At 48.3% G+C, this 25,073-nt stretch overlaps 2 protein-coding genes and 1 long non-coding RNA gene across 5 annotated transcripts in view; 2 read left to right on the top strand and 1 right to left on the bottom strand.

The window, feature by feature from the left end:
• Window positions 1–3,715: 3,715 nt before the first annotated feature.
• On the bottom strand, window positions 3,716–7,869 carry CCDC177 (coiled-coil domain containing 177). Its single transcript, XM_081890167.1, has 2 exons — window positions 7,561–7,869; window positions 3,716–6,454 (listed from the first exon to the last, which is right to left on the bottom strand). Exon 2 carries the CDS (start codon window positions 6,433–6,435, stop codon window positions 4,345–4,347), a length of 2,091 nt encoding a protein of 696 aa, XP_081746293.1. The 5' UTR covers window positions 6,436–6,454; window positions 7,561–7,869; the 3' UTR covers window positions 3,716–4,344.
• Window positions 7,870–8,032: 163 nt separating this feature from the next.
• Window positions 8,033–25,073, top strand: part of LOC309358113 — a 124,092-nt gene continuing 107,051 nt past the window's right edge. The window contains exons 1-3 of one of the 2 annotated variants that reach the window (XR_014163341.1): window positions 8,033–8,220; window positions 8,840–8,894; window positions 10,076–10,239. This is a non-coding gene — a long non-coding RNA (uncharacterized lncRNA). Of the gene's footprint in view, window positions 8,221–8,839; window positions 8,895–10,075; window positions 11,713–25,073 lie in introns of those variants that run through there. The other variant, XR_014163342.1, reaches the window with a different exon arrangement.
• The window catches only part of SUSD6 (sushi domain containing 6), a 61,318-nt gene continuing 59,459 nt past the window's right edge, over window positions 23,215–25,073 (top strand). Inside the window, exon 1 of one of the 2 annotated variants that reach the window (XM_081890613.1) lies at window positions 23,215–23,792. The gene's annotated coding sequence lies outside the window, so the exon portion shown is untranslated. The remainder of the gene's footprint in view (window positions 23,793–25,073) is intronic. The other variant, XM_081890611.1, reaches the window with a different exon arrangement.

The raw sequence follows: 25,073 nt of genomic DNA, 5'->3' as shown, positions 1-25,073 counted from the left end.
TCCCTGAAGAAAAATGCTCATGTAGTAGGTAGAAGAACAGGCACACTAATTAGTAGCAAGTCTATACAATGATACGAAGAACGTGAGACAGAAAGGCCTTAACAACATCTCGTCACAGGGAGAGCCTGATTGATTTTTGTCTCGGTGAAATGCACCTTCCAGTATGCAGAACGAAGCTGTCATTATCTCTGTGTCAATATCCTAAATCGCTCTTCCAAGGGCCAAACTGTGTGGCTCACATATCTGCAGATATCTTTTCTCTAGCAATTCCTTTCGTTTTGAAGCAAAACTGGCTGCAAGTTTCAGCAGAGGGCTGGCTGGGGTGCTAGTGGTGATTACCCTCCCATGCACACAACCTACTTTTCACTCTGCAGGGAAAGATACAGGCACTTACCGGTATCTCTCTTCCCACTGTGCCTTCCCCCCAGAGGAAAAGCAATTGGGGAGCAATCTTGAGTAGGAAAATATCCCAAGGGGGGGCGGGGAACAGGAGACAAACCGTTGCTCTCCTTCCTGCTGATCCTCCACTCAAGACTGCAGCCTCCTCCTCCTGCTGCTGCTGCTTTAAATTTAAGTCAGAGAAGATGTCATGTGCTGCCTATAGTGTGCAGTTTGACCTCAGGTGTGCCACTAAGACTGCATCAGTGGCACAGAAGAGCAGGAACAGGCAAGGGTGTAGCACTGCCACTTATTTCACAGCAGAGATTATCTATTTGCCAATTATCTGCATGCAAAATAAATATTATTGTTGTTTTTATTATTGAATTGATATACCGCTCTATACCTGCAGGTCTCAAGGCAGTTCTCAGAATAAAATCAAAATATAAAACCATACAATACATCATCAAAATAAAACAACAACCCAATAGCCAGCCCCACCTCACCCCCAACCCCCCACTCCACATTTTAAAAAGGTGATTGTAAAGCTTTTCTCAGAGAGGAACTCACCAATGGGAGAAACAGGAAGGATAAACTGGCAAGCATAGCTGAGAGTTGATTTGCCATTTCCAAAGACCAATCCAAATGTCATGAATTAGCAAGCTAACTTTCGAGTCCATCCGAACGCTTCATCAGCATGGATTTTAAACAAAGCAGAAGGATGGAGGTGCAGAGTTGAAGTGGGGAGAGAAGCTGGCTTGGTATTAAAGCTGCAATGTCTATTTTTGCCAGAAATTCATTTCTGTTGTGTAGTCTTAGAACGCAATGTGGATTGTCATGTAAAGTGCCTGGACTTTAATATTTATCACTACACATATAAGTTTTTTTGCTTCTCCTACTTGTCCTTAACCATATCCTATAGCCAAGAAATAAATAAATTATGTTTGTATTCATTTACAAGTTTACACATTCTGTTACTCCCAGGTTTTATATTGTTATTATCATAGACTTGTATAACTGTAGAGCTGAAAGGAACCCCCAGGATTCATCTGGTCTGACCCCCTGCAATCCAGGAAACCACAGCTAAAGAATCCCTGGCAGATCATGGCCACCTAACCTCTTAATGATACAGGTTAGATTATGCATAGCCAATGGGGTGTCCTCCAGAGGCTGTAGTCTACAACTCCCACAATTGCTAAGCACTGGCCATGCTGACTGAAACCAACAGAAGTTAGGAGTCTAAAACATCTGAAGGACATCAGGTTAGCTACCTATGTGCTACTAGGCTGACAGGTACCTGAAACAGGGCTTTTTGGGTGGTTGCCTCAAACCTATGTAGCTCTCTCCTCCCAAAAATGTGTGGCTGCATCATTATCAGGTTGTGCTTTTTTTAAAAAAAGAAGAAAACTCTGAAGACCGTTCTTTTTCAATCTCATTTTATTAACTGCTGTGCTTGGATTAATTTGTACTGTTCCATTGTTCCATTTTTAAGTGGATGATTTTATATATCATGATATTTTATTCTGGAATTTTGTACACCACCTTGTGAGGGCCATTATGCCTCGAAAGGTGCTCTGAAATATTTTAATAAATAAGCAAATTATTTTTTTAAAAAAACCTACCTGGCATATATGCTCATGGTGTTGTATAGTTTATGTAAAAACAGAATTGTAAAGCCAGTCCTGATGCGTCGCCAACATTTAGCAATTCTGTTCTGTTTGAGGACATTACCATTCCTATATTAGCCCCTTCCAATACTGCAGAAGATCTCACTTGCTAAGTTAAGTTGTTACCATATTAATAACCAACCAAATAATGAACATTACAACTTATTTCTGCATAGTGCAATTTTCAGGGGGGCAATCGTGCTTCCTTAAGAGACTCGTTCTACGATACTCAGAGAGAGGAATTTAGTGTTGCACTATTACAATGGTTCTGCGGGTGCAAGTATTTCTGCTTGCCAGGTGAAACAATTTCCCTTTTCCTCCCCCTGCTCCCCGTTCTTGGGGTTCTCCTGACCCCCCCCCCCAGCCCACAGTGCTAATTTGGAGGGTAATGGAGGGGCACAACTGTTTAGTTCAAAGTTGTAGAAATGTCTTAGAATCAGAGACTTGGAAGGGACCCTGAGGATCATCTAGTCCAGGTGTGGCCAAACTTGGCCCTCCAGCTGTTTTAGGACTACAGCCCCCATCATCCTTAGCTAACAAGGCCAGTGGTCAGGGGTGATGGGAACTGTAGTCCCAAAACAGCTGGAGGGCCAGTTTGGCCACCACTGATCTAGTCCAGCCCCCTGCAATTCAGGAGCTGTCCCATAAGGAGATTGAACCTGCAACCTTGGCATAATCAGCACCACACTCTAACCAACTGAGCTATCCAGGCTGATATGATCCCATGCTGAGCAGAGATATTACAAAACTCATTTGGTTACAAGATATGTCTCCATACACCATTATTAGCCTCACTTGACAAACAACTGAAATAATTTGACTAGACCTTATTTCATGCTGTGAAGGAATTAAATTACCATCCAATATGTAGGTGGTTCATAAGCTTTCGCCTGCAGCTAGTTCCACTTGTGTATACATTTAGCTGCTATTAATGTTTTGGATAAGTGGAGATGTTACTTTCAGCATACAGCTCTCTGATCAGGCACGATACTTTCTTCTTATATTGGGCATATTGGTCTAAACGGGTTTTATCCAATAATCTAGGTATGGTACTACAGGAACATACCGTATTTTTCGCTCTATAAAACGCACCAGACCACAAGACGCACCTAATTTTTGGAGGAGGAAAACAAGAAAAGAAATATTCTAAATCTCAGAAGCCAGAACAGCAAGAGGGATTGCTGCTTTCACTTTCTTTTCTTCTTTTCTTGTTTTGGCTTCTGGGATAGCTGCGCAGCCTGGATTCGCTCCATAAGACACACACACATTTCCCCTTACTTTTTAGGAGGGAAAAAGTGAGTCTTATAGAGCAAAAAATACGGTACCTGGAATGCAACAAGATAACCGAGTTTCAAGGTGGTTTTAAACACTTTTGGTGCAATTATTCCTACAGGTCAATATTTGCAACATTTGCCTGTTCTTTCTACTACGTTTCTTGTGGGTGGGCATCCATTGGTGTCTACCCATTGATGGAAGGCATTCAGCAGCAGAATGAGGGGGGCAAGCATTTTTTGTGATTCCTACTACAGCTTCAGCTCTAGAGGAACCATGGGAGGCTGCATGAGTTGGGGGGAACTGCTGAAAATTGCCTCCCTTTCCTGTTCCACTGAGGATCCCTTCCTTCAGCAATGGACACAGCTGGATGCCACCCAATAACTCTCAGCAAAAGGTTAATGAAAGGAGCTTTAAAACACCTCCCATATGTTTATAGTTTTATTTGCACCAGAGTTTCTGCATATTGCTTAATGCCCTGGATCAGGCCTAATCAGAATTTTACTTGCATTTTTTTTTGTCTAGAAATGTCCATTACAAGCTCCAGTGTTTCCATTCCAAGAGCATGGATAAAGTGCACCATATGAGCCAAAACACTGTAAAATACACTCGTCTTTATATATTAAAGGGAGCGCAAGTCCCAGCATGCAAATGCTGCAGCCTGATCCAAAGCGAATGGCGTCCAAATTAAGTGTGAGGTGTATAAAAAAAGGAAGTAGCCTGCTTGTTTGGTAATTTCTTCAGGAGGAATTGAAATGGCCTGTGATTTTCTGAGGAGCTTTTACTGCAGCACTAGGTTGTAGAAAATTTATTTGTCCCTGTTTTGAGCCTTGTAAACAACATTTTCTTCAGTGAAGGATAAGATATACCTTTTCCTCTGCAGGAATGGCAGAAACAGGTGTCTGAACAAATGCAGTTTGAAAAAGTTCTGTGAAGTAGCTGCCAAAGTTTCTGTGCTCCCCTGAAACAATAAATAAGGTTTAAAAAAAAGGTTTTGCCACTTAACTGAAATAGAAAAAAAGACTGTTTATTTCTTAACCAGGCTGGCCTGCAATTCCGCCTCAAAGGCCATCCTGTCAAAGGTACGTATGTTCATCTCTTCCCGGACTTTTTCCCGGACATGGAACGACGCCCGAGCAACAGACCGGGCGTTTTCCAAGACATTTTTTTTCTCCTTACAGATCTGTTCGCTCCGCTCCAGCTTCTTCTCAATGGACTGCAAGATCTCCCTGCGACGGATGTCTTCGTTCTCTTCCACCTTCCTCTTGTTCACTTTCTGCACCTTCTCCTTCTCCAGCCGGCTCTGCACCACCTTCTGGGCCTTTTGCTGCACCACCTCCTCGGCCACCTGAGCCGCATGCTGCTGCTTCCGCTCAGAAGCCCTGGCCAAGGCCTTCAAGTACTCCTTCTGCTCCCGGTCCCTCCTCTCCGCTGCCCTCTTGGCCCTCTGGATCTGCATCTCCTCCCGCTTGGCTCTCTCCCTCAGCTCCTGGTTCCTCTTCTCCACCAGCTGCTCGTACTTCTCCTGGGCCTTGTTGAGGCTCCCTTCCACAGAAGCCCTCAGCACCGCCTTCTCCTCGGCCTCCTGCTTGGCCTTCTCCTTGAGGATGATCTCGTGCTTCCGCTTCTCGGCCTGGTTGAGCAGCCGCTTCTCCCTCTGCAGCAGCTGCTCCTTCTTCAGCTTCTTCTGGGCGGCCAAGGACAGCTTCTCTTGCAGCAGCTGGACCTCTCGCTCCATGGCCTCTTTCTTGACCTCCTCCTGAGCCTTCAGGTTGTGCTCTTGGTGGCGCTTCTTCTTCTTGTCATCCAGGAGGGCCTTCTCCTGCCTCTCCCGCCTCATCTTCTCCTGCTTCTCCAGGTGCTCCCGCCACTTCTCCTCCTGCTGCCAGCTCTGCTTCTGCTTCAGCAGGGCGGCCGCCTGCTCCTCCTGGCTCACCTTGCTGCGCCGCCTCTCCAGCCGCGACTCCCACAGCTGGTGGCACTGCAGCAGGGCCCTCTGCTTCTGCCTCTCCTCCCGCTCCCTCCTCTGCTCCGCCTGCCTCCGCTGGATGTCCCACTGCAGGTGGGCACTGTACCTCTGCTCCTTCAAGATGCTCTCCTCCTGCTGCTTGGCGATCATCAGCGCCGCGATCTTCCGGTCCCTCTCCGACACCTCCTTGAGGCCCTTCTTCCTCTTCACCTCCTTGACGATCCTCTCTACCTTCTTGGCCGTCTGGGGCGAGTGGCTCAGGTCGCCCAAGCTGAAGCTGCGGCCTACTAGGGCTGTCATGGTTGCCACCGTCTTAGTCCTGGGCAGCTCCTTGGGCCACTTGTCCCGGAAACTGTCTCCGCTGTAGGAGGAGGAGGCCCCGGAGTCGGAGGAGGTTTTGGTGGAGAGGCCATCCCTCCTCTTCTGCAAGGAGTCCAAGGAGTGGCTCTTCTTGGTCCTGGCGCCCGTGGGAGCAGTAGAAGCAGCAGCAGAAGAAGCAGCAGGAGGAGGCAAGCAGCCGGTCCTGGTCTGCCCTACTGGGGTGCAGCTGCCGCTGGTGCTTTTGAAGGCGATCCTGGGCGCCGGCGAGGAAGGCAGGCTGGCGGTGAGGAGCGGCGTGAAGAGCCTCCTCTTCTCCTCGCGGATAATCCTTTCCCTTTCCTCCCGGCACTGCTGCAGCTTCCTCTGCCGGTCCATCTCGTAGACCTCGTAGAGGCCGGCGGCCACGCGCATGGAGCGCCCGGGCGCCTCTTTGACCAGCTCGCCCAGCGAGCGCGGCAGCAGCTCCACCGGCTTGACGGCGCAGCGGGCGCACGCCTCCAGCGAGCGCGGGCTGGTGAGCACATAGCGGCTGCCCTCGGCCTCGGCGCAGTCGAAGTTGTACAGGTCCAGGTGAAGCATCGGCGATTCCTCGCGCAGCTGCCCCGCCTCTCCGCCAGGAGGAGCCGCCGCTTCCGCCGCCGCGCCCGAGGCGGACGCCGGAGAGGCACCATCCGCCGCCGAGGAGGAGGAACTGGCTGCTGCTGCTGCTGCTGTTGCTGCCGGGGCCGCCGCCGCCGAGGCCTCGTCTCCACCTGCTGCTGCTGCTGCTGCTGCGCTCGCGGGCTCTGCGTCTTTCTCCTCGCCCGCATCCGCCACCGGATCCACCATGCCTGGCTTCCTGCAGGATCTGCGAGGGAACGAAAGCAAAAACAGAAGCAGCGAAATCAGGAGGATCAATCGTAAAAATAACCTCGCCGGGATTTAATCTGCTGCCATCGAGGGATTAGCCGGCATCTGCGTCTCCATGGCCTGGGGGGGGGGGCGCAGTGGGAAGCAGCGGAACCCACAACCTTTCTCCACCCCCCCCCCCATAGCACCCGGGCAAGATCCATCCGGGGAGACTCCCCGCACCGTGGCAGGGGTGCCAACTTGAATAAAATATTGGGGGGGCACCCCGCATAATCGATCACAAGACATGGTGCAGAGAGGCACACTATTTGAATGGCAATGCTTGGGTGTGTGTGTCAAATATTTTATTGAGGGGGCCGAAGGGACCTCGGCCCCTAGGAGTTGGCTTCTATGCACCGTGGCTCTTGCCCCAGTGACTGAAAGGAGAAAGAGTGCGGAGTTTTGCGAGAAGTTGCAAAGTCGTCCTGAGTAACGGGGGATCAAGGGGAGGGGAACCTAGCGGCGGTGTGTGTGTGTGAATGGGCGGGATCCCAACCGAAGCTCCGCCGCCCCAAACGCTTCTCCCTCCGCCCTGGGCAACGTGGATGATTAAGGTTAGCCTCCCCCATATAATGAGATGGGAGAGGGGGGCGCTGAAGAGGTCCCCCTTCCTTCCGTCTCCCCAGCCCCCTCGCACCTGCCCTGCTGTCTATCTAGCAGCCCTGAAGTCCCACCGGAGAAAGGGGAGGGCGGGTAGGTGCGGGGACGACAGAGGGGATCAGGATCCCAAAGCGCCTCTTTCTAACGCAAGCTTGCTTTTCCTCCGGGTCCCGTGAGACCGACCTCTCCGCGGTTTCCCCGGTTCTGGACAAGCCTCCGCCTCGTCTCCCTGCCGCTGGGATGCAGCGCCGCTCCCCAGAAAACACCCTGATGGGGAACAGCCATCCTTGGAAAGCCTCGGACGCTCTCCTCCAGCCACAGCGGTGAGCTGCCTGCCCCTCCCGGCGACCCTTCCATTCCCACCCCCCGCCCCATCGCAAAACGTGCATCAATCGATCAGTCCCCTCGCCGCAGACAAAAACATCTGGGGTGGGCGAAGAGGGGGAGGGGGTGCCGATCACTCACCGTTTGGGCTTTCGGGGGCTCCGCGGGCTTTCGATGATGTAGCACCAAACGGGTATTGGTGTGTGTGTGAGTGTGTCGTGCGGGGGGCAGATCAGGTTACGGGCGGCAGCAGCAGCAGTGGCGGCTGCGGCGGCCTCTCCATGGCGCCCGGCAACCCCCGCGCAGAGCCTCTGCCCACGGCCGGGAGGAGGCAGCTGGCAGGTGCCTTGGGCTGCGCAACCCCCAGCATGTTGTGGCTCCTAAGCTGAAGGTGGAAGAGGACAGCGACTGCCCATCTCCGCCGCCACCGGCCTCGCTTGCGGGGCTCCTGCCTCCCTCGCTCCCTCCCTCCCTCCTCCGCCGCCGCCGCCTTCGGAGCTCCGCCTGCGAGGATGCGATGGAGCCTCCGCTGCTGCGCTGCTGCTGCTCCGCGGGAAGCAGAGACGCGCGAGGAACGCTGATCCGCGCCACTTGCCGCGAGACGGGGGACGCGGGGAGGAAGGAGGGGTCTGAATAAGAGAGGAGGGGATGGAGCGTACTGCGAGTTTTCTTGCCCTTGCAGTATTTCCCCATGTGCCTTTTGAATAACCCTCACGCCTGCCTCCGCAGCTCAATGCGAGTGATAGCCAACAGTGGGTCTCTGAGTATGACTAAGGTTGGACATCACTAGGATTTTAGTAGGTAAGAACTTATACCTGAGTTTGTTTATTTCCTCCTCCCTCCCAATCTGTTTTCCTTTTGTGTCCTGTAAGCAGGGACAGGGACTGTCTTATTTGTAGCCATGCGCTTTGAGAACCTTTCTTGGAGAAAAGCTATTAAAATAAATAAATGTGAAAAATCCCTTTTGTGAAAATCTTCATACGTGGTATCTCCATAATCCTTACAACAGCTTTGTAAGGCTGGCCAGCAGCACTATCTCCACATTGCAGATGATGGCAGGGGTGGGGAGACCACAGCTCAGATGATGGGGCATGTAACACGTGGACTATATCTTTGTGGCCTGGTGCTGTGCACACTTAGAATTTGTGCAGGGAGCGGGGGGATTTGGTGATGGGGAAAAGTGAGAAAGGTCACTTTGCACATGAAGGGATTGTTGTGTGTGAAATACCCAATACAAAACTAAGTTCAAGCAACTGGGGGTTCTAGGATAGGCCACCCCATACAATTAAGCAAGGGAAAAGGCAAACATGCTGGAATATATAACTGTTGTTCTCATGTCTCACTCCCTTTCTCCATTCTCCTACGTACAGCAAGACTACATCTTGTTTGACCATATTGCTGTAACATTTGCTCCCAACAGGCTCCCTCTGTTGGCAAAGGACACTCTAACCAATGTCACAACTGGATAAATACAGGTAAGCATCTCACAGCAGTGGACAACTTTGGGCTTTAAAATTTGGTGCAACACCAAAATTCAGTTCACTCCCCCTTCCCTGCCTCTTGCTTTGTTTGCCATTGTTGCTGGCAAACAACAAGGGTCCCTGCGAGACCCTTTTGGCTCTGTGCCCAGTGCAGGCTAACTGGTCGCTCTCCCCTATATCTGCCTCTGCTCACAGCTTGAATGCGCAAAATGCGCAAAACAGCTTGAATGCGCAAAACAGACAACCACTTTGCACACAACCCCAATGGGGGCGGGGGGAGGAGGACTATAATCACAGTTTCTCTGGTTTCTCCCCAAGCCCCAATAGTGGTACAGTGGTACCTCGGGTTACATACTGTCAGGGAACTGCCATCGGAGCCCAGAGTGGAGGTAAGGCTCCCTAGCGATGCAGGAGAAGGGCCCAGCAGGGAGAGAGAGAACACTTCCTCTGAGGAAGGAATTCAGCGTGACACCAGGAAGAAAGGGGAGCAGGGAAGGACTTCGGAGAGATGGCTCCAAGACTCTTCCACAGAGACCAGCGGGGAGAGCCCAGGACCTCTGCTGGCCACGCCCACTCTGCGCAGAAAACTTCCGCGCAGGGAGGCTAGGTGGAGACTTGGTGTCAAAGAGCTTTTATGCTGGAATAAGTTCAGGAAACGCCCACTGACGGATTCTGCCAGTGACTGACACAGCCACGGAGAAAGGGCTGTGCAGCCAGGGAAAGGTTTAGCCAGACAACGTTGCCTAGAGCAGCGGCCACTTACGCACGAGCAACCCCAATTCCCTTTACACATACGCTTCAGGTTACATACGCTTCAGGTTACAGACTCCGCTAACCCAGAAATAGTGCTTCAGGTTAAGAACTTTGCTTCAAGATGAGAACAGAAATCGTGCTCTGGCGGCGCGGCGGCAGCAGGAGGACCCATTAGCTAAAGTAGTGCTTCAGGTTAAGAACAGTTTCAGGTTAAAAACGGACCTCCGGAACGAATTAAGTACTTAACCCGAGGTACCACTGTACTGACAGAGCACCCATTTGGTACCATTCCCTCTTCCCTCTCACCTCCTCACAACACCTTCTATGTTTCTAAGTCCAGGAACCATCTGCTCCAGCTGCTGACTATTGTTCATCACTCTCTGTGAGTCTGTCTCTGGTCATCATAGACTGCTCTCCCCCAGGCACAGGATCCATCCCACCACTTGTTCTGTGATAACGTGAAGAGTGGCCCAGCAACAGTCACCTGGGTGCACCCAGCTGTTCCTCCAAGGAGTGGTTAACCTGCTTGCTCTGGGCAGTTTCCTCTATTCTTGCAAGGTTCATGAGAGAAGGTGCAAAAGTTGATGTTGCTCCGAACATAAAGCAGCGGTATCTCCCCTCTGATCCAACTCACAGGCAATAAAACAGTCTGGGTTTTATTGTTACAGGATGCAGTAGAGAACATTCAATAATAACCTCAAACTGATCAGAGAAATACTGAGCATGATATTTCCTACATACACAGGCTGCCCTTGGCTTCATGAAGATCTGCCCTGCAACATGCCCACTCTCTGTGCTGCCAGAAACGCCTGGGCAACACAAGTTTGGGCAATGCAACTTTGAGCCATTTTGATTTATTTCTTGTTCTCAACTGGATCTACATAACCGCCCCATAACATAAGTTCTCTGGGCAGCCTGCAAAACACATATAACAATTAAAATGCAATATGAAACAGCGTTGGGAAAGCTTTGGCCCTCCAGATTTTGTTGGAAAAGAAGTCCTGACATCCCTGACCATCGGTCGTACTGCCTGGGGCTGATGGGAGTTGGAGTCCAACAACTTTTCAGGACCTTGGGTCTGATGATGGGCCCCATAACATCGCAGCTGAAAAATGTGGTTCCAGTTAGGGAACTGGCCATGTGTCTCCTTGAGATGAGTGAAATGTATCTGGTTGGCCCCTGTGAGAACAGCATGCTAGATTAGATGGGCTACTGGCCTGTTCCAGCAGGCGGTTCTTGTGTTCTTATCCCCAGCTCTCTTCATTCACACATGATGAAATCCTAAGCATATTTACTATGAATAAGTCTCAGTGAGCACAGCTGCACGTTCAAGGAAATATAAGTAGGACCTGGCTGTTAGTTAAAGCAGTGGTTTCCAATTAGGGGTCCGGGGAACACACCCAGGGGGTCTGCAGCCCCATCCCTTGCCTCCCCCCAACTAATTTTTTGGTCATTTTTGCATGGTAACATCACAAATTCAATGGTCTTGTTTTAGCGCTGTGCAATTTTTTCAATATATTGACCAAACTCGCTTTTTAAATCACACTGTGATAACAATTTTGACCTGGCAATATGCGGCAATATATTGCTCCTTGCGTGAGGTAGAGCAGGGCAGCCAAATTCAAGGCACCTCCAATCTCAGCTGATAAACGCTACTGATCTGAGCTGCCTTCCATCAAGCTGAGGGAAAACAGAGCTGATCGCCCTCACTTCAAGACACGATGGCACTACCTTCGATCTCTAAGGATACTTCTTCCCTCATCCCCACACCTGATCTCAAATTTAAGACATCGTGATATAGCGGAATATTGCAATGTTTAGCTGCTGATATCTGTTTTCCAACATCATGATATATCACTCAGCCCTAGTCTGTTTTTAAGTATGCCTAAAATCCTTTGCTTATTAGGGGCTACCCCACATTTTGTTTAAAAAAAATATTGCTTTGTATAGGTAACCACCATAGAGTTATCAAAATTTTCAAAGGTAGAGGGTCTGTGGATTGGCTTTTGAAAAATAGGGGGTCCTCAGTATTTAGCTAATTGGGAACTACTGAGTTAAAGGATAAAACAAAATTGCCTGCTGCTGATTTTCTCATTCACATTCTAAGAACAAGATGCACATACTGAGCTTGCCATGGGGAAGCTTCCAAAATCTAATATTTTCCTGAAATGTTAGATATTTTAAAGTCACAAGAAAGTCAATTTTGACTTGTCAGCATTTGCATGGAACAGGCTTCCTCAACTCGACCCTCCAGATGTTTTGAGACTACAATTCCCATCATCCCTGACCACTGGTCCTGCTAGCTAGGGATCATGGGAGTTGTAGGCCAAAACATCTGGAGGGCTGAGGCTGAGGAAGCCTGGCATAGAATCTATTAGTTCCAGGCTGCTTTGTGTAGGACGGTTTGTGGGATCACTTATTTTGGCTGGCATGCTTGTCTGTGTGCACACGCATGCGTATACCACATCGATGCTTCATTTTCATTCCACATATCTGGGATTGTTGCCAGCATTGGAGATTGCTGGAAGCCTCGGTGCCAGATGTTGAAGAGTTAATCCTGTAGAAATACAGAAATCAGCTGACTGTGGTTTAAATGAGCTGCCCTTGAAATTAGCATGCATTAAGGTTTGCATTGATGTTAATTGGAGATTTCCTCTTTCCTGGGTCCTTTCAATTGCTATATGTGGGTTAACCAGACCAAAAAAACAAAAACAACCGCACAGCAAACCCCTGAACACAGAGCATATAGTTTATACCAACAGAAAAAAATGTTGTCTTGACACATACTTTTAAAGCGTTCTCTTCTAATTACAAGGCGAAGTAAACAAACAGAAACATCTGCCTTATTAACATAATTTCAAAAATGGCTGGAAGTGAAAGCCTTTACAGTTCGAATTGAAACTGACAGTTTCTGCAGCAGTGTGTAAAATCATAGAGCACAGAAAATATAGTTGCCATGTGAAGAAAGGAGTGTCACAGTTTAGGAGCTGGAGGGCCACACATTCCCCATTCTTGGATTAGACAACAATAAAAGCTACTCTGAAAGCTCACGTTCAATGTTGACAGGAAGGAAGTAATTTGCAGAGCAACTCATAACTATAATTATGCTTTGAGAGAAGATAGTGCTGTTGGCTGAATGGCCACAATATCCTGGACAAGCTTATAATAGGAAGGAAGGGCCAAGAACACAACCAGAAAATACAAAAATGGTATAAAAGGGGCAGACATGGCCCTGGCAACCCACGATACACCACTAGTGGCAACTCACCATGGACTCAACTGATGATAATGCTCATATGTTGTCCATAGAGAAAGAGCCTATGAACTCAGGGTGATGAGGACACTGTCAGGGACTGGCTGAATGGTGAGGAATGGTGGGGAGCTCCAGCCCAAAGACCCCAGGGAAGCCTCAGAAGAGAAGAGCTCTGAGCTGGGAGAGTGGTAGTGGGAGAATGAAGACAGAGGAGGAATGGGGGGGATGCTGAACAAGAAACAGGCTTGAGTGAGAGAGAGAGAAGGAAAACACTGCAGACATAGAACAGGAAGCTGAGGAGGAGGTGGGGGCTGAAGCTGAGACAGATTCACAGGAGCAGGCAGGTCCTACTGTATTTAGCTCTCCTCCCCGCTTGTCTCTGAGGAGGACTCAGAGGGTGTTGCATGTTACACAGCAGAGAGCTCAGAGGGCCCCTCTCCAGCGGAGTTTAAGACTGCTGGGAAGACACATGGGTGGGGAGGAGGCTTAGCAGGAAGTAGGAGATCCAGAACTCTAGTTCTGTGAATGTCTTTACCAGGGCCAGCCATACCCTAGCATACCCTCCAACATCCCTCCAAATAGGGATGTCCTATTCCATGATAATAATCATAATCATAATTTTACTATTTATATCCCACCCATCTGACTGGGTTCCCCAGCCACTCTGGGTGGCTTACAACAACAACAACAACAATAATAATAATTACATATTAAACATTTTATAAAAACCTTTCCTATACAGGGCTGCCTTCAGGTGGCTTGGGGTCAGATAACTTCTTACTCTCCAACATTTTTCTGATGAAAATCCTACCATACCCTCCAATATTTCTCGGATGAGAATACGGACATTCTAAGGAAAAGCGGGACATTTCAGGATCAAATCAGAAATTGGGATGGCGTCTGCAAATCTGGGACTGTCCCTGCAAAATAGAGACACTTGGAGGGTCTGCCGCAGGTTTGTGTGTGTTCTATTGCCTTGAATAAAATAATTAGCTTTATTATTCATCTCTGAGTCTTCATGCTGAACCAGCCCTGACAGACACCAGCACCTCAGCACGTGCAACAGCCACTAGTCATGCTATGTTCCGATTGTCATGAGTTCATTGTCTGTCCCTGCATAGGCAGCTTGTGGGCATTATTGCCAGTATAGTTCCTGATTGGCTTCTGCATTTTCTGCTAGGGTGTTTTCCTCTTGCACTGGACTGAGCATGGATTGGATATAGCGGCCGTTCTACCAGTGCAGTGGTGGCATATCTCCTGTGCTGGGTTAATATGAATATAGGATTGCTCAGCCCAGCTTGCATTATGCTTAATTCTGGAGGAAGAAACACAGATTTACACTGAGTCAGATCCAGATAAGATTTCACATTTGAATTTAAAGGGCGGTGCTTAGAAACTGTAAACAGGCAGATGTCATAGGGGATTTCCAATCTATAGACAGAGGATTTAAATATTTTTTATCACTAGAGGGCACTCACTGATCAGATATTACTTTATTTTTAATTTTTCAATCAACCAACTTTCAAACAATTGAACAAGGGCTGAAAGGCGAAGAGGTTTGCTACCTGAGGTGCTCCAAAATAAGAAACTCATGGTGGGACCTTGAATAAATGGCATTATTGTGTGTGTCACCACATTAGTACTTTGTTAGAACGCACTGTCATTGTCATGCATTACATTAAAGTTCCTTTTGGTTGTTATGAATGGCAATACCATTCATCTAGGAGGAAAGCTCAAGAGCCAACCATAGCAATTACTTCCAAGGCTTTGAGAACACTCCCCAAGCAGTGTGCCTTTTCCCACACCAAGATCTGAAAAGGCTAAATGTTTATATTAGCCTATATTTGCTAAAAATAGAAGGTGTATTGACAAAGCGGGATTGGCATGGTTGGTAGAACTTTTGAGCAGTTGACGCCCATGAAATTGCTTCCTGGATCAGGTTAAGCAGTTGGGGGTGGGGGGAAACCTCATATTTTAATCTGATTTCCATCTGAAACACTGACTACGATTTCAGGGATGTCTCTGAATACCAGTTTCTGGGAGGAGTGCTGTTGCATTCAGTTCCTGTTTGTGGAATTCCCCGAGGCCACGGGGAGAATGGGATGCTGGATTCAATAGACCTTTGGCCTGACTCAGCAAGGCTCTTCTTATTTTCTCATATTCTTCTGTACTTATAGCATGTGTTTAGCCTTTTGCCATTTTTTTTTTAATCTTGCCACTGCTTATGGGAATGGGCAGAGAAAATAGGAGTGGTGAGTTACTCAGAATCCCTTAGAGCCAAAGGCTCTCTTTTGTTCCTCTGAAGGCCTTGGAGCATTGTGAAAACTTTCAGGAACCTTTTGGTAAGAGTGGGCCAGATCAGGGGCCAACTTTGTCAGGTGGCCAGGGCAACACACCTGCCAATCAACTGGTAAAAAGGTAAAGGTAAAGGACCCCTGGACAGTTATTATTATTATCGAAAGCAACTATGGGGTGCAGTGCTCATCTTGGTTTTCAGGCCAAGGGAGTCAGCATTTGTCCACAGAGTTTTCAGGGTCATATGGCCAGCATGACTACACCATTTCTGGCACAAAGGGACACCGTGACGAGTGCCAGAGCACACAGAAACGCTGTTTGCCTTCCAGCCGCAGCAGTACCCATTTATCTACTTGTACTAGTATGCTTTCAAACTGCTATGTTGGCAGAAGCTGGGACAGAGCAACGGGAGCGGACTCCGTCATGCACATTCGAACTGCTGACCTTCCAATCAGCAAGCCCAAGAGGCTCAGTGGTTTAGACCACATCACCACTCGCATCTTGCCAATCAACTGACATCATTATTGACAGGTTGTTCTGAATGTGAATCTTCAAGCATGCCCTCCATGACCAATTTCCCCACCCCCAGTGCACCTCACCGCACCCCCATGAACCTTTAAACTCTAAAATGGCAGGCCTCATTTCACAGCTTAAAGCATTAGTCTCCGGCAGGTGTGTTGCGAGCCAGTACAGGGTTGTGGCCTGAGCTAAGATGGGTCAAAACAGCAGCACTACCACCATTCAAATATATGGTACACACACACACACAGAGAGAGAGAGAGAGAGAGAGAGAGAGAGAGAGAGAGAGAGAGAGAGAGAGAGAAATGGGCCCCCAAATGTATGTTTGAATTACAGTTGGGTTCCAGGTCTGGAAACATGGATAAACACTGACTTAAAGGGTCTGTTTGGGTGGGAATTTAGGCTTGCAAGATAGGAAGCCGTTTATTTTCCACAGCCAGGTCCTTTCTTCCCCATTAGGCCCCAAGCTAGAGGGAAGCAAGTGCTTGTCTGCTTCATTGCTTTCCTTCAGCCTAGCTCCCAGTGCCAGCTGGCTGACAGCTTCTGCCTGTGCATCTCTCCGCTGCCATGGTTCCCTTCCTGGCAGCATGAGGGCGGCTTGCATATCCAGCCGTCAGCCTTGGATGGTTTTGACTGTGAGGCAGGAGGTTGTTTTGACACCCCCATTTTCCCTGCAAAACCTAGGGAGTCTCTACATGTGGTAGAGAGACCCCCTGCAGTTCTCTCCTCTGCGTTTTTGCTTCTTGTTGCAGAAAGAAGCATATACAGTGGTACCTCGGGTTAAGTACTTAATTCGTTCCAGAGGTCCGTTCTTAACCTGAAACTGTTCTTAACCTGAAGCACCACTTTAGCTAATGGGGCCTCCTGTTGCTGCCACGCTGCCAGAGCACTAGTTCTGTTCTCATCCTGAAGCAAAGTTCTCAACCCGAGGTAATATTTCTGGGTTAGCGGAGTCTGTAACCTGAAGCGTATGTAACCTGAAGCTGATGTAACCCAAGGTACAACAGACCCTCCAAGTGTCCCTATTTTCCAAGGACGTCCCTGATTTAGAGAAGCTGCCCCGATTTCTGATTTGATTCCAGAATGTCCCACTTTTCCTTAGGATGTCCCTATTTTCATTGAAAAAATGTTGGAGGGTATGGCGTTATCTTACCCCCCCCAAGCCGTCTGAAGGCAATCCTGTATAGCAGGGATGTCCAACCAGTTGACCACAATCAACAGGTTGACCCCCAGGTGATTGTGATAGATCGCGGTGTATCGCTGGCTCATTTTTCTCCACAGTGATAAAAGAGCATCCGTGTGCATGCCGTCCTGACCTGGCGTGAGTCGGTCGTTGCTAGGCCACTGGCACCCTGGTACAGTGGTGTTGAGGAAGTCCCTGCCAGCAGGCTGCTGCAAGTTCACTCCATTAGGAGGCTTCTTGGATCCCCAACAGTGCCGGTCTACCCATGGCATCAGCTGTCCTTAGACTGTTCTTGGCATCCGTCCCCTGCTTCCCTGCGACGGCCCCAGTGGGGATGAAGCTGTGTCATAGGTGAGAGCTGCGGAGCGTCTATTGGTTTGTGAGCGATTTATGGAGTGTCCCCCCCAAAGCAGGAGAACTATGTTGCTCCCCCTTCCCCTTTTTTAAAAAACTCAACAACTTTGGATCCCCCCCCCCCAAAATGGGTAATCACTGCCAGTTTTTTTATTCCAGGAGTAGATTGCAATCTCTTGGGAGTTGGACATCCCTGCTGTATAGGGAAATGGTGTTTTTTAATGTTTCATTATGTTTTTATTTATGTTGGAAGCTGCCCAGAGTGGCTGGGACAACCCAGTGAGATGTGGGGTATAAATAGTAAAATTATCATTATAGAATGGGACGTCCTTATTTTCATTGGAGAAATGCTGGAGGGTATGCTACAAACAGCAGGGGAATTCTTGTGCAGCTCTTTCACCTTTTGCTTTCCTGTCTCAGTAGAAATCATCTAGTAAGTGGATAATACAGCTGTTTCCTGCCTCTGAATAGATGCTGTTTATACACAGAGCATTTTGAATAGGTAATGTGTTGTTGACAGCTAGCATGTAGTCATGTCCTTGGACCAAATTCAAGCAAGCTTTCTATATATATATATATATATATATATATGCAGGTTTTGGTGTCCTTGGGTGTCTTCCCGTGTAAAAGTTGGGGTGTCTAGGCGACGTTTCGACGAGGTCTCACTCGTCATCTTCAGGCTGGTGCTTTCGGCTTCTTGTTACTGGAACAGAGCAGGATCTCAGTGTTTGAGTTCCTATAAATACTGTTGAGGGGGTGTGGTGTATAGCCTCCAATGTTCTGGGCAGAGAGGAAGTTCCCAGGCTAGTGTGCCTTTTCTTCTTTTGTTCCTTAATTACTTGAGGGATATCTTGAGTGATTTCTTGAGTGATATCCTGAGTACCACTTAGGTGGGTCATTAGGTGTGGATTAGTTGCTAAAGTCTTTGTGTCTTGACCTCTTGAACTTTGTGAAGAGTTTTTCTGAGAAGATGGCTGTACTGCACTTAGTTGTGCTCTGGCTTGGCTTCGTGTATAGGGGCGAGCTGTGGTTTTGTGGCCTGTGTCAGCCAGATCTGTGTAGGGATTGCAGGGGGGTGCAGCATCCGGAGGTGCCACCATGGTTTGGCTACTGGATGGTGTCTGTAATTTATCTGTGGAGAGGGTCTGGGTTTGGGTCTGGTGTGGTTGATTGGTGATGGCGTTCTGTGTGCCTCTGGATCTGGTGTCAGTTTTTGTGGGGAGGGCTAATTTCCAGATGTCTGGCAAGCGGGATGTGTCGTCACGCTTGTTCATGTTGTGGGGGTGTTTCTCTATCTCGATGGCTTCCATGATTATTCTCTTGTGGTGATGTTCCATGTTAAAGAGCAATTTGGAATCTGCAAAATTAATTTCGTGTCCTGTTTCTTTCATGTGTTGGAAAAGAGAGGAAGTTTTTTCTTCTTTTTTGACGGCATTCTTGTGTTCTGCGATACGTGCATTTATTCGTCTGTTTGTTTGTCCAATGTACGTGGCTGGGCAGACTTGGCAGGGTATTTGCCCAGCCACGTACATTGGACAAACAAACAGACGAATAAATGCACGTATCGCAGAACACAAGAATGCCGTCAAAAAAGAAGAAAAAACTTCCTCTCTTTTCCAACACATGAAAGAAACAGGACACGAAATTAATTTTGCAGATTCCAAATTGCTCTTTAACATGGAACATCACCACAAGAGAATAATCATGGAAGCCATCGAGATAGAGAAACACCCCCACAACATGAACAAGCGTGACGACACATCCCGCTTGCCAGACATCTGGAAATTAGCCCTCCCCACAAAAACTGACACCAGATCCAGAGGCACACAGAACGCCATCACCAATCAACCACACCAGACCCAAACCCAGACCCTCTCCACAGATAAATTACAGACACCATCCAGTAGCCAAACCATGGTGGCACCTCCGGATGCTGCACCCCCCTGCAATCCCTACACAGATCTGGCTGACACAGGCCACAAAACCACAGCTCGCCCCTATACACGAAGCCAAGCCAGAGCACAACTAAGTGCAGTACAGCCATCTTCTCAGAAAAACTCTTCACAAAGTTCAAGAGGTCAAGACACAAAGACTTTAGCAACTAATCCACACCTAATGACCCACCTAAGTGGTACTCAGGATATCACTCAAGAAATCACTCAAGATATCCCTCAAGTAATTAAGGAACAAAAGAAGAAAAGGCACACTAGCCTGGGAACTTCCTCTCTGCCCAGAACATTGGAGGCTATACACCACACCCCCTCAACAGTATTTATAGGAACTCAAACACTGAGATCCTGCTCTGTTCCAGTAACAAGAAGCCGAAAGCACCAGCCTGAAGATGACGAGTGAGACCTCGTCGAAACGTCGCCTAGACACCCCAACTTTTACACGGGAAGACACCCGAGGACACCAAAACCTGCATATATATATATATATATATATATATATATATATATATATATAAAAGATTTTATTGGTTTACAGAAGTATGTGCATTGTCTCTTTTTTCAGACAAGCGTGTTACATTAGCCTTCCTTACTTTGTCATTGCTAGTTATACTTCAGTCAGAAATAATAATAATAATAATAATACCCTGCCCATCTGGCTGGGTTGCTCCAGCCACTCTGGACGACATACACAACCAAAATGTTTCCTGCCATTTTGTGCATACTTATACATTGTGTGTTTTCTCCACACACACACACTTTTTCATTTTATTGCTATCCTAGAAGGTGCACAGGCTGACATTGTGTCATCAAGGCTGCAAAAAGGGCAGCACTTACAGGCAACCTGTCCTCTCCCTCCCTGCCCCCTGGTCATTTTTAGCATATGTTTTTATGTTTGCAATATACATGTGTAAAATACAGGAAATGACTGGTTTCTAAAGGGCTGCTGAATTGCATTTGGAGTGTGTTTATTATTAAGGGACAAGCAAAGTGCCTGTCAGGAAGCCAAATGGGAGGTGTCCTCTTAGCTTTCACTGAACCATATGAATCAAACTTGCACTTTGTGTGCGCCTATTGTTCTTGAGAGTATATGTTCTTTATGGGTATATTCTTTATGGGTATTCTTGCATAGTCTGCTTAATACAAGCAACCCTGAGTAGGATGTAAAATATTGGCCTCATGCACACCATACATTTAAAGCACAATGATACCACTTTAAACAGTCATAGCGTCTCCCCAATTTCCCCCCAGAGCTGTAGTTTATTAAGGATGCTGAAGGTCCCTGGGTTCAATTCCTGGCATCTCCTGGTTGAGCTAGGAAAAACCCCTGCCTGCAACTCTGGAGAGCTGCTGGCAACCATTATATACAAATACTGAGCCAGATGATGCAGTTGTCATCTAACACTTCCCATCTTTCTTAAGAGATTGATGCAGCAGGACATAAAGGGTTTCATGGCCTCTTGGGGTATATTTGGCATGTGGTATCACATGTCTCCTTTGTGCTGTCTATGTATTTGTTTTTCCTTGCTGTTATTTTCCATTTCTTTGGAATCAATTATTTTTCACACTGTCATTCATAGCTCATTAAAAACTATGTTTTAGGAGAGACAAAAAAAGACAAAAGGAGAAAGAATGAGGCTATATTAAAAAAGAAAACCTAGTTCATGCCATGTCATAATCATATGGGGTTTTCCAAATGAATAATTTGTCTCGTGGTAGGACGTGGCCAGTTACCCAATGGATTCTTGCCTGCCCATGGGGAATTCCCAGTGGACAGGGCAGGTGACACGGTTGGAGCCCGTCAGGCAGTAGGAACAGCGAGAAACATCAGGCTCTTGACATGGTTGACTTGAAGTGCCACACTGTTGTTGACACTGTGATTCTACATCAGCTCAAACCTGATGCAATAGGAGGGATTTAAAACATTTTTTTACAGACATCCCTGAATTGACAACCATCCCACCCATGTTGCAACCCAAGATCACAGGATATGGTGTACACAGGACACTACCATGAGGGAGAATTTGCTCAGATGAAAGGCCGCTTGGCAGGGAGCTACATCTCTGTAGCCTTATGTTTGCATACTTAGACATCAGAAAAGGGATAGTCCTTGCCTTGGGACTCCAGACACAAATACCCAATATGAAACCCAAACAATTGTGGGTGCTAAGAAAGAGTGTCTTGCATAAGTAAACAAAGAAAGATCTCCAAACCCAGGCAGTTGCATATGAGCCAAAACATTCTTTCAGATAGCTTGGACCTAAGCTGTGTAGCCAATTTTAAATATGGTGATACCATCATAATCGCCTTGCTACTAAGGAAATTTATTTACCTTTTATTATGAACACACAGAATAATATACATAGATGTATCAAACATTACACCCCCTCCCCTAATGAATACAAAACAGGCCTTCATAAAAGAGACATCTTTCTAACAGTTTTTTTCAGTTTCACCTTGGTTGATTTGAGCACTGGAAAAGAAGAAAGTGTGATCAAAGTGTAGTTTAACTCATGAACACACCCACCTGAGCAAGAATATAGAGCAGAACCTGTGGCTTTGCGGTGGTATCCAGTGCTGGTCCTACTCAGCACAGACCTAATGAAGTTAATGTTGTTGTTGTTGTTGTTTAGTCGTTTAGTCGTGTCCGACTCTTCGTGACCCCATGGACCAGAGAACGCCAGGCACCTCTGTCCTCTACTGTCCTCTATGCAGGTTGATCCGATAAAAGGGACGAATACAAAGTGGCAAAAGAGAAAATGGAGAGGACAGAATAGACATGACTAATTTAGGTTCATCAATTTTGAGTCTACTCTTGGGATGGACTTAATTGGATACAGACCCAAGATGGCCAGTGGCCAGGAAAGATGGGAGCTATAGTTTGGGAGAATCTGGAGACCACAAGTTCCTCATCCCTGGTACAAAGAATCTGTGGGCTTCTGGTTTTGCAAAGGCTTGTGTACTTTCAGATTGTCAAGCCTTAAGCACTTCTTTTGAGTTTGAGATAACAGGAAAACAAAACAGAACAACAAATGTGTAGTCTTTCAAAACCAGTGACAAAGATATGAGATTAAAAACTGTATGAAAAGCGCCTCAGAGGGCCTCTTGCTGCACCTCTTTGGGAAATTAGTGACAAAAGCAGGAATTATTAGTGTTGGCGGTTTCTCTCACAAAAGTGTGTTTCTGGATGCTAAAAAGTGTTTATTTAGATAGGGGAGGGGCTGCAAGACTCGGAATTTTCATTTGATAAAGCAGGGAAATAATTTAACCAGAGATTTGACTTTCTACAGCTGAAGTCCAGTCAGGCACTGGGTGAGGATGGTTTTGAGCAAAGAATGGGGGGAAATGGGTATGGAATGGATATGCAGGTTGATCCGATAAAAGGGACGAATACAAAGTGGCAAAAGAGAAAATGGAGAGGACAGAAAGGATAGGGCAATATTGTGGAAAGGGTGGGGCTGGCGACAGAAACCACAACTGCCAACTTGTTCTCTAGCCTAGCGTATATAACATTTTGCATTCGGAAGCTTGTCTCCTCTGACAACCTGGCCCATTTAACGCTGAAGAGGAGAAATACAGTAAATAAAACGAGGGCGGGGGGGGGGAGAAGTCCAGTACCCGGGCTGCCTTAAGAGTTAAGGCACAATATGAGAAGAGACGAAAATACCCCAAAGTCACAGGGCGCAAAGTGGGCAGCCTCGCACATGGGAAGAGAACGGATCCAGCCCGCTTCCTCCTGCCTGTTTCTCTTCCTCCCATATTCCCCGCCCCGGAGGAGGGAGCTGCTGCCCCTCCTCCTCCTCTTCCCACAGCCGCCGAGGCCGCGCGAGGAGAGCGGGGAGGCGGCAGTCCACGTGCGGGAAGGCGCTGGCTGCTCTCCCGCGTTGTTAAGGCCGGCCGGCCAGGCTCCTCCCCTTCCTTGTATTCCTCCGGCCTGGGGAGCCTCGCCCCGATCAATCCTTTCCCTCCCGCGGGTTCTCACTTCAACCCTGCAGGCGGCAGGAGCAGCTGCTCTGCCTCTGCCCCTTTAAACCCTCGCCGAGGGAGGGCAGGCCGCCCTCTTTCCCCCGCCCAATCCCCTCCCACTCGCCAGGCCCGGCGCGTGAGGCGAGCTCGCGCTAGAGCGCAGGCGGAGCAACGACTGAGAGCGGCTGTTGCTTGTGGCGGCGGCGAAGGAGGAAGCGGGACTCGGCGGAGTCGGAGCGAAGAAGAAGAAGGGTCGGACTGAGGAGACGAGAGGAGGGAGGGGGGGAGGGAAAGTGCCCTCGCCTTCGCCGCCGCCCTCGCGACGTTACCCCGGAGCTACTTTAGCCTTGGCATTTCTATCTATTTAAACCCCCTCGCTTGTTTGTTTATTTCCCCTGGCGGCCGCGAATGTTGCATTGGCCGAGCCCTGCGCCAAGAGGAGACGGGTCCCTCCCCTGCCGTAACCAGGGCCAGGCAGACAAGGGCACGCGGGCCTTGCAGCAGCAGCAACAGCGGCGGCGGCGGCAGCCCAGCCTCTCAGTGCCTTGGAGCGAAGAGGAGGAGGTAGCAGGAGGAGAAGAAGAAGGGGCCGCCTTCTTCCCGGAACCAGCCGCGGCTGGGTGAGCGAGCCGCTGCCGGGAAAGGGGGTGGGGAGCGGGCGAGGAAAGTGTGGGGGGTGTGGAGGGGGCTGGCGGTGGGGCTGAAGGCGCGTCCTTCTCTCCACCCCTCCCCACCTCCTTTGGTTCTTTGTTAGCCAAGCGCGGAAGGCAGGCAGGCATGGGGGGGGGGGGCGGCGGCTGTCAAGAGTTCCTGGGCTTTCCCCTTCCCAGACACGCACACCTGCTCTGCGGAGCCCGGGGGGTGGGTGGGGTGGGGGGCGGCTTCTGGAAAATAATAAAAGAGCCGCCGAGTACAGACGGCGACGGTTTGGGTGGATTTGGGGCAAAAGGGTGGAGGGCGAAGATGCTTGAGCCCTTCTTTCTGCGGGAGCATCTGTGGATGGAGACTGACAGCCACTCTCTTCGTCTCTCTCCCCCACCCCGAAAAAAATCCTTCAGAGGATTAGATTCCCAAGGGTGACGGTGGGGGGAGAAATCCTGGGAAGAAATCCCATCATCGCCTGGGAAACTTGTCAGGACAAAGCTGTGGTGGAGATGCCAGAACGCTCAAAGTTGCTGGAGGATGGGCTAGTTAGATGCAGCAGTTTTTGGTGATCTGTGACCCTCTTTTAAGCCACACAAACATTGTTATTATTATTTTACCTTCTGTTCCTGTAATCATTGCACTGCTGTGCTAACCTGTCTTAGTTCAGGCCATGTCCCAAACCACTAGTTGAAGACCAGTGGGGAACATGGATTCTCAAATGCAGATGTGCCTGTCCTGTGTCTGCATTGGGGGCAGCTACTAAAGAGAATTCTGGGGCTTGATGACATAACGGAACACAATCTTTATTTATGCCATGTCTCTGAAACCTCCTTTTAGCGGGTGGTGTGGGTGGTGAAATGACTCTTAGGCTCTGGTAATGTCTAGTTTCTTTGTGTCTGAATCTCTACTTTGGGTGCTGCTCTACGAACGCTGAATTTCCTGGGGAAAGTTGTGTGGCTGTGAGTAACTACCTCACTCTTTTAAAAAAGAGGAATAGGGGAAGAAAAAAGACTCTCTTTTTAAAAAATAATAAAAATCTGTATCCCTTTAGAAAGTTGTGCTATTTTACAAAAGCCTTTTGGGCTTCAGAAGATGAAATATTGCATTCATATGCTTATCTCTGTTTTGAAATAAGTTGTGAGGTGTAATGAGAAAACAGTTGTGCCTATGAATAAGAATAAAAGTCCATTATTGGATTTAAGAGAGAGTGAATGCTTTGCTTTCCAGTAATGTGCTCCTCTTCCACGAAACTTTAC

This window comes from Podarcis melisellensis (genome assembly GCF_964234715.1).
Source record: "Podarcis melisellensis genome assembly, chromosome: 1".
Classification (NCBI taxonomy): Eukaryota; Metazoa; Chordata; class Lepidosauria; order Squamata; family Lacertidae; genus Podarcis; species Podarcis melisellensis.
The sequence above is the reverse complement of the archived record's forward strand: the minus strand, read 5'-3'. Positions and strand labels throughout refer to the sequence as shown.